This window comes from Pseudonaja textilis, chromosome 4 (assembly GCF_049901715.1).
Source record: "Pseudonaja textilis isolate UNSWEBS1 chromosome 4, rPseTex1.2, whole genome shotgun sequence".
In the NCBI taxonomy this organism is placed as follows: domain Eukaryota; kingdom Metazoa; phylum Chordata; class Lepidosauria; order Squamata; family Elapidae; genus Pseudonaja; species Pseudonaja textilis.
The window spans coordinates 18,594,016-18,608,492 of NC_141993.1; the positions used below are offsets into that span (position 1 = coordinate 18,594,016).

At 42.4% G+C, this 14,477-nt stretch overlaps 1 protein-coding gene across 1 annotated transcript; it reads left to right on the forward strand.

Annotated features, from left to right (window-relative positions):
* The first annotated feature begins 366 nt into the window (after positions 1 to 366).
* On the forward strand, positions 367 to 11,615 carry NPFFR1 (neuropeptide FF receptor 1). The gene is made up of 4 exons (XM_087932153.1): positions 367 to 388; positions 2,486 to 2,797; positions 8,848 to 8,947; positions 10,724 to 11,615. Exons 1-4 carry the CDS (start codon positions 367 to 369, stop codon positions 11,613 to 11,615), a joined length of 1,326 nt encoding a protein of 441 aa, XP_087788279.1.
* The last annotated feature ends 2,862 nt before the right edge of the window (positions 11,616 to 14,477 follow it).

Below are 14,477 nucleotides of genomic sequence, written 5' to 3' on the forward strand. Positions count from 1 at the left end.
TAATGGCTTTATTTTCCATAGTTTATTTGGTTGCCTTGGAAAAAAAAAAATCGGTAGCCACCGGTATGATTAGGAGTGTCCCCCAGGGTATGGCAAAGTCATAGATGGTGGGCCAGGATGCTACAGGTGAAGCCCTACCTGTTTTTCATATGCACATGTGGCACACGTTAAAAAATCAATCAAAGCTTTAATCCCATTGCTCAGCCACTGTTTATTTGTCTTTTCTTCTACACCCTGCAGATACTTCTGGATATATAAACTATAGAGACTCTTCTTGTCGTGACCTTTAACTGAGCGAAAGGGAGGGAGAGGGGGAAAGAGAAAGGAAGATTTATGATGGTCCCCAGTCTCCTCTAGTTTCCCACAATGAAACTCAATGGGAAAGCCAGTACGAAGTCAGAAGTTGTTTTTGCTATAGTCGTTTAGCTTCTCAGTTTAGATGAGGAACTATCTCTGAAATAATGACTCAATGGGACACGGGTTCTCCAAAGTTCTACTAAAATATAGTTGTAGTAAACTAAGCCAGATTGTCTAACGGTGAGGGATGATGGGAAATGGAATTCCACAAATGTAGTGGTAACGGTGGAAATGGCCTTTGGGAGAACCATAGAGAGGGGAACCATAGAGAGGGGAAGAGCCATAGAGATGGGGAACAGTTGTATAAGAGGCACTGAGCCCACAGACTGAAGGTGGGCATGGCCAAGTCTCTTGGATATAAAGTTGGCTGGGGAGAAATCTACTTTCTGGCCATGGTTTCTGTCTGGACTACTCTGCAAGGCTGACAGCAGAAGAACATCAAAGAAGCTAGGGAGGGCACCTTCTGAGATGCGCCCACGTGGTTTCTGCAGATTCAGTTGATTTGACTTTCTGTTTTGTTGAACCTGGCCCTTCTTAACGTTCAGGACATTCTTAATATATTTTCATCCTTTAGCTATCATATTACAGGGATTGTGGTTCTTTTGGCTTTGAATCTGGGCAACAAAGATGATCAGGGAGCTGGAGGCTAAAACATACGAAGAACGATTGCAGGAATTGGGTTTGCATAGTCTAGTGAAAAGAAGGACTATGGGTGACATGATAGCAGTCTTCCAATATTTGAGAGCCTGACACAAAGGAGAAGGAGGCAACCTATTTTGCAAAGCACTAAAAGGCAAGAAACAATCAAGGAGAGAAGCAAACTAGAACAAAATAAAAATTTCCTAACAGAACCCAAAGGTGCTTTTTCAAGAAGCAACTGAACTTTCTTGTTTTCTTTGAAGACCTTTCACTTCTCATCAAAGAAGCTTCCTCAGCTCTGACTGGATGGTGGGGAAGGATTTATACTCCTTGCAGACAGCTAGTCATTTGCATTCTTTTAGAGAGTCTTTGAGGCCATCTGGAGGTTTATCTGTGTTGTCAGGGTCATCTGACTAATGCAAATGTATGTGGAGCCTTCTTGGAACGGTTGAAAAGATTGTGTTGTAGACTGGAAATGGATGATTTCATATCTCTCTTCCTCTGTTGAGAGAGGACATAGATGGCCTCTTTGATACCTCTTTCAAACCAGTGGTCCTCCTCTCTGTCCAAAATGTGGACTTTGCTGTCTTCGAAAGAGCGGCCTTTGTCTTTTAAATACAGTCTATCTGCAAATGGCCAGCTGTCTGCAAGGAGTATAAATCTTTTTACTCTCCACCATCCAGTCAGAACTGAAGAAGCTTCTTGGATGAGAAGCGAAATGTCTTTCAAGAAAAACAAGGGAGTCCAGTTGCCTCTTGAAAAAAGCACCTTTGAGACAACTATGATCTGGATGACTGAGAATTTCTATCGACATCTACAGTAACAGTGAGAACAATTAACCAGTGGAACCGTTCAACCTTCAGAAGTTCTGGGTGCTCCATCACTGAAGACTTTTAAGAAGAGACTAGACAGCTCCTTGTCTGGAATGGTATAGGGTCTCCTGCTTGAGTAGGGTGTTGGACTAGAACCTTTTCAGCTTGGTGTGTTGAAAATTGGGAAAAAGTGTAGCCTTCCTCGGGTTGTGTGTCACTTCAAGAAATATCAATAATTTGGTTTATGACGGACTGGGCTGGGGTGATCACACAGGGCTGTGAAACTCGTCTCCCTGGTCTCAGGGCTGCAGGTGCAGGATGTGGGGATCGGAAGGCCACCTTACAGGGCTGTGAACCTCATGGATCTCCTTTCCTCCTGTAGCGTTCCTGAGGTAATGAAACTGACAAACCTCAGTTTATGGCGGTTAAAACTGGTTCTCTGCTGCAAAGATCTTGCGCAGCGGTGACACCACGCCTCCACGCAACAAGCAGGGAGCAGGGATTGGAGCAGAGCACAGGCAGCCTCTAAATGTGCAGGTTTTCCCCACACCAACAGGCGTGTCAGTCAAGGTGCCTTGGCGTGTCACGAGTGACACGCGTGTCATAGGTTAGCCATCACCGGACTAGAAGATCTTCAAGGCCCAATTCTGTTATTCTGTCTTTCTTCTCCCTCACAGGTGTCATTCCACAGCCCACCAAGAGCAGCCCACCGTTCTCTAAGAACACAAGCCATGGCGAGACTTACAAGGGAAACTCCACCTTCTCCCCCTACTATCAACATTCTTCTCCAGTAGCATCCATGTTCATCGTTGCCTATGCCTTTATCTTTTTCATGTGCATGATTGGCAACATGTTGGTGTGCTTCATTGTGCTAAAGAACCGGCAGATGCGAACAGTCACCAACTTCTTTATCCTCAACCTAGCAATCAGCGATGTCTTGGTGGGGATTTTTTGTATGCCAACCACACTGGTGGACAACCTGATTACAGGTAAACGAAAACCAAGAACATTCAGAAAATATTGAAAAAGGGGCAAATGAAAAGAAATGCTAAGATCCCTTCAAATATTGAGGGTTGATAACTAATTTACAAGAGGTTGGACTTTGAGGTTTTATGATGTTGGAGAGCATCACTAGCTCTGTTATGAATGTCTTACACTTTTAAAATATGAAATAAAGTGATGCAAATTTTCCATTAAAAAAATTATTGCCCCCAAAGCATTTTATTTTATATGAAAGTGCAGCCTTAATTTTGTAGCTTAAATCAGCTCAGGTGCTAGTGGCACAAATACTAGTTTTCGATTTTATACACAGGTTATAGTTGTGAGATAGCATAGGTATATTATTTGCCTGCATTTGCTCAGGAGAGGGAAAAAAGTAAAACATTTTTACTTTTGTGATTAAATTGTATGAAGACTTTCCTTGGAGAGGGCAGAGAATTATTATGAAAGGTGATGGAACGTGTGGTTTGGACATTGAGTAGGGAATTGTACTTTGTCTTCTTTCTGAGATATTTATTTACTAATGTATATAGCTGCCCATCTTACAAGCAAATGGCTCTGCGCAGCGTACAATGAAATTATATTACTAAATGGCGTGATCTAGCTAATCATATTGTACTCACGTTGGAAGCACCGAGGCATTTCTGGATTGAAAGGATTAGCCAGTGACATCACCATTGTCCATGCAAAGGCCCCCAACCAGAGGTGGTATTGAGCCAGTTCAGACCTGTTCTGGCGTACCGGTAGCGGAAAAATTGAGTAATTTGGAGAACTGGCAAATACCACCTCTGGCTAGCCCCAACCCCTAAATATCCTATATTCCCTTGCTTTTTAGCTCAGCAGATTTGCGCAGAATGGATTGCTGCGCCTCAGCTGAGCTAAAAAACAGCACAGCTCACCAGGGTTGATACAGAGGGTGGTCTTTGAGTTTGGCGCACGCATGCGAAGTGCGCATGCAAAGTACGCTTTCTGAATCGGTAGAAGAAAAATGGAAATCACCACTGCCCACAACCTTTTGGGCACTAGGCATCAGTTCCATGGAGGTAGGTTTTTCTGCGGATTGGGATGTGTGTGGTTTCTCATGTTGCCTGGATTCCATGTGTGCATGGATGGGGCTTCGCTCATTTGCACAGGCCAGTTTCTGGTGGGCCGCAGACCAGTCCCAGTCTGTGGCCTCAGGGTTGGAGACCACTGGCCCAGGGGATGCCCAGTTTGGGGGGGGGGTCCTTTCATGTCCCTGGCAGTAGCTGGAACAAAGGACAGGAACTCACCCATGGCAGCACCCAGGTCTCAAACGCAGGATTGTCAAGCCAGCATCCTATCCATGCGACCACTGTGCTCTTATCTACCTAATAATGAAAGTCTTATACACTTTGCTTCCCTGAAATGATGCAATGACTGTAACTGTGAAAATGAAGGACACAGAGCTGGAAAACAGTGGCCTTTTTAACAGAGGTGTTAGATGGAGAACTCTGCATATGAGAAAAATATAACCAAATGATTAGAAGCCATTAGTTCTGTCTAGGGTTATGTTTATTGATTAGGTTTGTCGATTCTACAAAGTTATTCTTGAATTATGTTTCCAAATTCCAGTGATCACTTACAGAAAATGTCAAATCTAAACTGTAAGATAGGGATTTAAACCTAGATCTTTCCTCAGAATATTTGTGTTTGAGAGTCTGGCCAGACTTTCAAATACAAATATTCTGTGGAAAGATCTAGGTTTAAATCCCTATCTTACAGTTTAGATTTGACATTTTCTGCCTCAGCTCAATTCACCTGATAGGGTTGTTGTCGAAACAATATTAGAGCAGAGTCTCTTGTAAGCTCGTGAGCTCTCAAAAGAAAAGTTTGGCTATAAATACAGTAACAAATACATATATACTATCTATGTGTTTCTGATATCCAGACAGTAAAAGATGAACCCTTAAGAAAATACCTAAGAAAATATTTAAGGCAGAAGTCTCCAAACTTGGCAACTTTAAGACTTGTGGACTTCACACAAGTCTTCAAGTTGCCAAACTTGGAGACTCCTGATTTAGGGTATCTATCCATGGGTTTCTCTATGGGTCAGTGCAACCACAGAATTAAGAATGAGGCATCAGGGTCCTGAACATGGATTTGAGCTGCTCTCTATTGCAGGCTGTAGTTCATCAGGTGGAGCTACAACAAGTTCTAAATCATCAGATTTAGATTGTACAGAAATCAAAGGTGTCACTTGAAAATCTCTGACTCTGGTATGTCTAAACTCCCATATTTGTCAGTTAATCTCTACGTAGCCACAAGAGGGTGAAGTCCAACCCTTCCTCCATGCTGTTGACCTTTATCTAATTTTACCTAGATGCAAACCATGAGTCTTACTAGTCTCTTGTGAAGATAGGCTTGAGCAACAAATTGGTAATTTTGAACCTTCACGTGTGGGCCTGGTTGGTTGTGCCTGAAAGAAATTAATAGGGAAAATTTTCAGGCTATCAGCCACCCTCAGAGCTGTATCATACTTTTAGATTGCCATGGTAATTGGCAAAGTCAATTGGAAAACCAGAAGAATGAGAGCTTAACTCATCTTAAAGGGGTGGGGGGGTCAGATATTCCATAAGGTGGGGGCAGCATCTGAGAAGGCCCTCCTCCTAGATCCCGCCAGTCAAAACTCCCTGACCAATAGGATGCGCAATATGTCCTCCCTGCTTGGCCATGTGGAATGGGCTGATGTAACTGGGATGAGAGGGTTCCTCAGGTATTCTGGTCCAACACCATGAAGTTCTTGAAAGGTGATAACCCACCCATGGAACTGGAATCTGAACACAAATGGGTATACAATGCAGCTTGTGTGGCAGAGGTGTTATATCAACCTCCCTGGTGGCACCCAAAACTGCTTGTTTGCCACTGGTTTCTGCACCAGTTGCAGCTTCCAGACATTCTTCAAAGGTAGCCTCGTGTAGAACACATTGTAGTACTAATAGCCCATCCAGGAAATGGGTCATTAATGGGTCATTAGGATCCAAGAAAGGCATAACTAGTGCACAACCCAAAGTTGGGTGGTGGGGGGAACCAGGAGGAGAGACCCCTTGAGCAGGAATCTTGAGTCCAGGAAGACCCACCCAGTTACAGAGTGGGTTTGTCGGGGCATTGCTACCCCACCCAGAACCATAGACATAAATCCCCAGATACGAAGGAGCTGCCTACCCACAGTCTTACTAGCTGAAGTTAAAATAAATTCAGCTTAAGTTTAAGTATACGTTAAATTAAATTTAGTTTTTGTCCTGGCTTCATCTCGAACACTCAAAGGCCAAGGTTTGGAACTTTGGGCTAAAATGCAACCTAAGCGAATCTTAAAATCCTAAGCAATATATTTTATGCTTCACCGTGCATGATATTTATTAGGGAAGTATAAGAAAAGGTAGTGGGATGACAGATAATTCGTTTGCTTTCAATCCCTTAGGATGACCTAAAATAAATAATAAGGAAAGGTTAAAATGCAAACATTGCAAATAACATATGGAAATGAATTAGATGAAACATGAAATTCCTTCTCCTTCATTAACATAAATTCTCATTCCAACAGAGCAACTTATTTTATCTCTTCTCAGAAATTCTTCAGGGCATGGTTTACTGACAGCTTTAAATCGATATGCGGAATTATCGTGCTATAGATAACGCTTAGAGCTTTCCTTGAGTAAGACAGCCTGCGAATTTCACCTGTTCCAAACAAGGGAAGCTGTTTGGTGGGGCTTAGGTTTAAAACATAGGGCAGGGCTGTTGGGTACAATAATCTGGAAAGCAGCAAAGACAAAGCCGTATAATATCACGACAGTGAACATCTCTCAAATGGGGGACATCTTCAAATGTCCTGGCTACAAAGATGGAAGTCCAGTCAGCCCCTCCTCAGTTGCTTGTGGTCTGCGTAGCAGAATAATTGGCCTTTGAAGATGCTACCATGGTCAGGGGTGGGCTGCTACCAGTTCGCCCCAGTTTGGGAAAACTGGTTGTTAATTTTATGGCCGGTTTGGTGAACTGGCAAATCCCACCCCTGGCTGGCCCTGTCCAACCCACCCGGCCCCTCCCAGGAGTCCCCACTTGACCCATTTGGGATCCCAGATAAGTGCAGGGCCCATGTAGAGGCTCAGGGAGGGCGAAAAATGGGCCCATTTCTGGCCGCTGGAGCCTAGGAGGCCTTTTTCACCCTCCCAGAAGCTCAAGTACTGGAAGGCCAGAAATGGGCCTGTTTCCGGCCTCCAGAGAGCCTTCAGAGCCCATGGAGGCCATTTTTGCCTTCCCAGAGGCTCAAGGAAAGCCTCTGGAGCCCAACTGAATAAGACAAATAATAAGACAAAATGATTGAATAAGACAAAATAATCAAGAAATTGCACAGATGGGACAACTGGGGGACAGGCATCTCATCCCATTAATATTTTTCTATTTGCTAATAAGAAATAAGAAAGTCAGTTTGGTCTAGTGATGAAGTCCTCAGGCTAGAAACCAGGAGTCTGTAGGCTTTAATCCCATCTTAGGCAAATGTAAATATTATTTTAATATTTAAATGAAAACAACCGGGTGACTTTGGGCCAGTCACTGTCTCTCAGCCTGACTCACTTCACACACAGCTTTGTTGTGGTAGAGAAAATGAGAGGAGAAAAGAGTATGAAGTATGTTTGCCACTTTGAGTTATTTATAAAAATAATAAAGTCCATATAAAAAAGTCTTTAAAAACTAGAAACGATGCCCATTTCCAGCAAATCTGTCAATTCTAAAAAGCACAATAAAATAGCTCTCTTTATATAACCAAATGTATCCACTTGTCCTTATATGGTCCCAAGACTCTAACAGCAAAGCAGACCCCTAAAAAGTTCTGCCCCACAATTCAAATCCCTTAAAATGTATTTTTTATTGCCTTGTTGTTCCTTTTTTGTAAGTTGAAACAGAAAAATTTGTGTTTTAACAAAATGTGATCTTTATTTTAAGCTCCATCTCTCATATCCAGGGCTAAACATTTTCTGCATTCTCCTCTGAATGCTACAAGCTGTCCAAATTGCTTGAAAACATGAGTGACAAATAAATTTATAAATGATTGAATAAATAAATAAATAAATAAATAAATATGCTCAACTTTTTAAAACAGGCTTCAAGAAGAATAGTGCTATGGCACAGGTACAGTGGCTGACTGTGATCATGTGGGGCATGGAGACCCCTAGTGGAGACTGCAAAAAATTGCAATTGCATATTGCTGTAATTTTGCAATAGAATGGAGCTTTCTAATCAGCACCGCGATATAGGTTTGTGATGCTTTGTTATTGTTCATAATGAAATAGTAATAACTAGTCTGGGGTGTCCATGAGAGGGGTAGAGTGGTAATCAAAAAATAAAGATGGCAGCTTCTTCATCACCCTTGCAAACACCCCTGTAATCAGAATTGCCAATCTGGTACAAAATGGTTTGATTATCCCCTTTTAAGCAAAATGTTTTTAACAGATTTAAGTGTTCTATATTTTGCTTATATTATTTATGCATTCCTTAATCTGATGCCTCCTAGGTGAGATCAGTCCCAAATTTCTCATTCTGGGAATTTGGGAAATTGAAATCCAACTTTTGTGGAAGATACCAGTTATTTATTTATTTATTTATTTATTTATTTACTTACTTACTTACTTACTTACTTACTTACTTATTTGAAACAATTCATGAAGCTATGCATTTTATGTCAAACTTTGAGCAGCTCTCAATCAACAAGGAAAACAATATTACTAAAAACAGCACAACACATACGTCTACTAAAGCCACAAACATTCAATTTGCAGAATTTGTTAGTACCTCTTCAACAACCACACTCATGTGCAGGTATATACAAGTGTCCATGTGCAACATTCTAATGCACATGAATTAGATGGTCCATCAAGGAACAAAGCTTCGATTTTTTTTAACAGTATCTTATTACAAGTGATTCAGCAATTCTTAAACAAGGCAAAATCTTGACAGCTGGAGTCAGACTAGGATGTAAGGATATTAGGACTAGGATATTATCAGGATGTTCTGCTTATTGTTCCAGGCTGGCCATTTGATACTTTTATGTGTAAGATGAGTGGGTTGGTCCAAGGCATGTCCGTCTCAGCTTCCGTGTTCACTCTGGTGGCCATTGCAGTAGAGAGGTAAGCTTGCCTCACTAATTTTCTGTTCTTTCCCTTCGATCTGAAAATGAAACTACAAAATCACCTGACATTCTACTGATCTGAAATTTGTTCTCTTGGTTCACCTTTCTCTTCCAGCTTTTGTTCTCCCAACTTGCTCCAAACCCAACCCCGCCTCTTTTTGCTGCCTGAAGCAAAAAGAGCTTCTTGATTCCAAAAGGATTGGTTAATACTTTTTAAAACTGATTTAGCCAATTTTAAGTATTATTTATGCATCTCTTTTTATAACAATTCTTTCTATTAAAGTTAACTCTGGATCAGAGGTGGGTATTCAACAGGTTCTGACCAGTTCTGGAGAACCGGTAGTGGAAATTTTGGGTAGTTCGGAGAACTGGCAAATCCCACCTCTGATTGGCCCTGCCCCCATCTATTCTCTGCCTCCTGAGTCCCAGCTGATTGGCTGGGTCTTCTTTGGTTGCCCTACACAGGAGAACAGAGCTGGAAAGCAGGTTAGTGGGGTGGGAAGGGAATGGAGATTTTGCAGTATCCTTCTCCTGCCACACCCACTAAGCCATGCCCACTAAGCCAAGCCATGCCCACCAAGCCATGCCCACACACCTGGTAGTAAAAATTTTTGAATTCCACCACTGCTCTGGATCCTAGCTCTTATGAACCCCATATATTGATGACTTTGGTAAAATAAATTGTTAGTTTTATAAAATTTCTATCATGAGTTTATGTTAATAAGCGCTCTCTCTGTATATAGGGTGAACCTTCTCGGTGGTGGGATGTTGCTTAACAATATATAAATTTAAAACCAGGAAGATGTTGTCAGCACCTTTTTATTTATTTATTTTTATTTACTTATTTATTTGATTTGTCAATCGCTTACAAGATAATAGGTGTAAGTATATACACAGTTATGAATACATGAAATGGGTACGTATAAGAAAAATAAAAGAACCAATAGGACAGGGACGGTAGGCACGTTGGTGCGCTTATGCATGCCCCCTACAGGCCCCTTAGGAAAGGGGTGAGGTCAATAGTAGACAGTCTAAGGTTAAAGTTTTTGGGGTTTGGGGAAGAAACCACAGAGTCAGGTAGAGTATTCCAGACATTGACCACTCTGTTACTGAAGTCGTATTTCCTGCAATCAAATTTGATGCGGTTTACCTTGAGTTTGTATCTATTGTTTGCTCTAGTGTTGTTATGGTTGAAGCTGAAGTATTCATTGACAGGTAAGTCATTGCAATGTATGATTTTATATACCATACTTACATCAGACCGAAGACAGCATAATTCAAGGTTTTCTATGTCTAGAATTTCAAGTCTGGTTGCTTAACAATATATAAATTTAAAACCAGGAAGATATTGTCAGCACCTTTTCTGACAAATTTTATTATATGATTATTTTTTTATATTGGGACTATCCAATCACAGCAATTCCTGCAAGGTAGTCTGGGTTGAGTAATAAAAATTGATAGTTTACAGCAGAAGAAGAATCTGAGCCCAGGTCTCTCTAAATCTTTTGGTGTGTTTTTTCTTTCCTTTCCTCAATGTACCTATTCTTTGCTGATGAGAGCTTGTTGTCGAGTTGGAACAAATATTCCTTTTTAACAAAGTTCGTGGGTTGCATGTTATAATTAACACACCAGGCAGCGATCTAAAGATTCCCAATAGATGGGAAAACACTTCCCAGTAGATGGCTGAGTAGATATTACAGCAAATCTCAAAAGGAGGCTTGTTTCAAACAGCATTTCCAATATTTGAGTAGACTGTTTTTTCTTTTTCTTCCAGGTTCCGCTGCATTGTGTATCCTTTCAGACAAAAACTAACTCTACAGGTAGCTCTGATCATCATCATCATCATTTGGGTCTTAGCCTTCATCATAATGTGTCCCTCCGCAGTTACCTTGACGGTCACTCGAGACGAAAACCACTTCATGCTGGATGCTTACAATAATTCCTATCCTTTTTACTCCTGCTGGGAAGCCTGGCCAGACCCCAAAATGCGCAAGATCTACACCACTGTCCTCTTCTCACACATTTATCTTGGCCCTCTCATCGCAATTGTGGTCATGTACGCTCGGATCTCCTTGAAACTGTTCAAGTCCTCCGCACCTATTAGAGGCTCCCAATCGGAGGATAGCAAGGGAAGAAGGATCTCTAAGAGGAAAATAAAAGTGATCCATATGCTAATTATTGTGGCCTTGTTCTTCAGTCTCTCTTGGCTGCCCCTTTGGACTTTAATGCTGATGACCGATTATGGGAACCTGGATTACCATCAGCTTAGCCTCATCACGGTTTATTTTTTCCCATTTGCCCACTGGCTGGCTTTCTTTAACAGTAGCATCAATCCAATCATCTATGGGTACTTCAATGAAAACTTTCGGAGGGGATTCCAAGCTGCTTTCAAAATCCACTTTTGCTCAGCAGAGAAGGAACGTCAAGAAACGTATTCTGATCGCAACCACAGCAGGCCTCTTTTTAGAGCACGCAATCGGATATTCGTTGAAGTTCAAGGCTCGGATTCAGCGCAGCCCTCGGATTCCGGAGAAAGCAGTATTTTGAAAGCAGGATTGTTTCTTGCCAAAAATGGGCAGCCAGTTCACCGCGGGCTGAAGGTGGAGGATTTGGACAGTAAAAGTTGCTCTCCCAAAACCGTTAGCATCCCTGCTTGGGACATCTGAGCGTATCTCAAACATCTTTGAAATGATGAGTTGACTTTACTAGATGCAATATATTTTCAGAATACAGTGGTACCTCTGTACTCATCGCTAATTGGTTCTGGGAAGCACGATGAGTACCAAAAATGATGATTACCAAACCAATTTTTCTCATAAGGAATTATACAGCATGTCACAACAAGGCAGCCAGCACCGGTACATGTTCTAGCTCCATGATGGTGAACCTATGGCACGTGTACCACAGGTGGCACGCAGAGCCATTTGTGCGGACACACAAGCCCCTTTGGAGGCTGAAAAATGGGCCCGTTTCAGCACTTCCGATATTTCTGGAAATACCGGAAGTGCCAAAATGGGCCCGGTTTTTGAACTCCAAAAGCTGCAGAGACTTCCTGTGAGTCCCTGGGAGGGAGAAAATGACCTCCCGCAGGCTCCGGAGGCCCACCGAAGGCTGAAAATGGGCACTTCTGGTATTTCCGGAAGGCCTGTTTTTCAGCCTCCGAAGGCTGAAGAGGCTTCCCTCGAGTCTCTGGGAGGCTGAAAAAGGCCTCAAATGGGCCAAAAATCAGTGGGAGGTGCGTGCATGTGCAGTGCAGGTAAAGGGCCGGGGGGGGGTGGTTGCGTGCGCATGCACAGGGGGGAAGGGTCACATTGTATTGTGGATGCCGGCATGAACGCGCTTTCAGCACACCACAACAAAACGGTTCACCATCACTGTTCTAGCTTGTGCACTGTGTGCCAAACAAAAGACGAGTGTCAGGAATTCTTTTTTTCTTTCAAAAATGCATTGGGTACCAAATTGGATGCGTTTCAAAGCAGTTGAGTACCAAGGTACCACTGTATGTTCATAGTCATTTCAGAAACATGGTTTAAGCAAACTATGAAGATCAAATGCTTTGCCCTTGTTGATACTAAGGAAAGGATGCGAGGTGTGGGAGATGTTGTCATCTTCAAATCCCCACTCTTGGTTACATAATATGGGACAGATGAATGCTTCTAGTGTGTTTCAGTCTGCCACAGCCTCTTTCCCCTTCCCTGCCTCTCTGGTATAGTTGGGAGGAGGTTTATTATGAATATACATTGATAACGCAAATACCTCATCCAATGGATTCCACTTGGCTGTGCTACTTCAATGCAAATAATAAACTTTGCACCATACTCATAAAGAGACTAAGTCGTTCAGTTGTTGCTCAAAATCAGCTCCGCAATAATTCCACTAATTTTTCTGAGACTACACCAGGGGTTTAGTGGTTAAGGCAACAAATCTAGAAACCAGGAGGCTGTGAGTTCTAGTGCCTAGGCACAAAGTCAGCCAGGTCACCTTGGGCCATTCACTCTCTGTCAGCCCAAGGAAGAAGGCCATGGCAAGCCATCTCTGGAATCTTGCCCCCCCCCCCCAAAAAAATGGCCGGTACTAGTCCAGGCAGTCCAGGCAACAGGGTATCACGACAACAACAGAACCATGATGGGTGCTTCTAAATCAGGGTTCCAAACCAGTGGCAGGATTCAAATTGTTTTACCACCGGTTCAGTGTGCGTGGCTTTGTGGGTGTGCTTTGCACACGCACCCACGCTTTGCGCATGTGGCAAATGTGTGCTTCACACGCACACAGAGGCTTTCCTACTGACCTTTTCCTGCACTCCTGCACTCTCCCTGTGTCTTCAACAGCTGATGCACGGCAATCCATGTGCCGCGCGAGGCAGCTGAACTTCAAAGGCGGGAAATAAAGGACAGTTTGGAGCTGGGGTGAGTGAATGGGCCTATCAGCTGATCGTCAGAGCAAACCGGTTGGCTCCCAGATGATCTTCAGAGCTTGGCCAAACTGGGCCGAACTGGTAGACTACCACCACTGTTCCAAATCATTTGGAACTGGGCCTTCCAAGCAGGGCTCCACTTGCATGAATGGCAGGCAAGTGCATGCAAACACAAAGCTCTATTTGTGCACATGGCGAGCATGCTTGGCCCACACACTCGCCCACCACTCGCCTGAAATAATCCCCTCTCCTCTCCCGCTGCCGCCACCACTGATCCGCAAAGCTGGGAAGTTTGGGGACCGCTGTTCTGAATGATAGCTTCATATTATGCAAATGGTACAACCAGGCACATGGAATCCCACTCTGGAAATGAATTGAGGCTCCTCTGGTCAACAAAGTTATTCTAAAGATTCAGCTTGGGGACAGATGGTCCTATACAGAAAATCTATTATGCAATAGCTAAGACTTGACACTAATTTGAAGAGGCGTAATCAGTCCATCTCAAAGTAGGCTGGAAAACACTGAGGTCTGGCATTGAGGTAGACATCCCTGAATAAGATAAGTCAGTAGTCTGACTAGGTAGATAGTAGAAGTTTCACTTTGACCTTATTCTTCAATTTCTGTTTAAGGGATATTTTGGGAATGTTAAGGTTAAGGAAACAATGCCATATATATGGCACTTACCCAGATCCCCTTGGCTCTATTACAGTTTTGGGTTTTTTTTGTAAATTTTATTTGAGTTTTCACAAAGAAAAAAAATACAAATAAAACATCTTTTTTGAAAGCAGCATAATCCCGGGTTACACTTCTTCGTACAGACACAAATTCAGGTTCATGCTCATTTTTATATTCTATTCCATATCTTATTACTATTTTACATTTTCTGCATAGCTTCTCCCCTCTTTTAATTTTCTCAATTTTATTTTAATTATCTCGTCTCTATTCAAATCATTGTATTTATATTTTTTGTCTGTCCTGTTTCAGTTATCTATTATCTTTTCTCATTAAACAAAATTTCTCCTGTAGTTACTGATTGGAGTATGACATCTTTATATCTTTTCCCTAAAGTTGTAACATTCAATATAATACATAACTTCCATTCGGATTCTGCTTG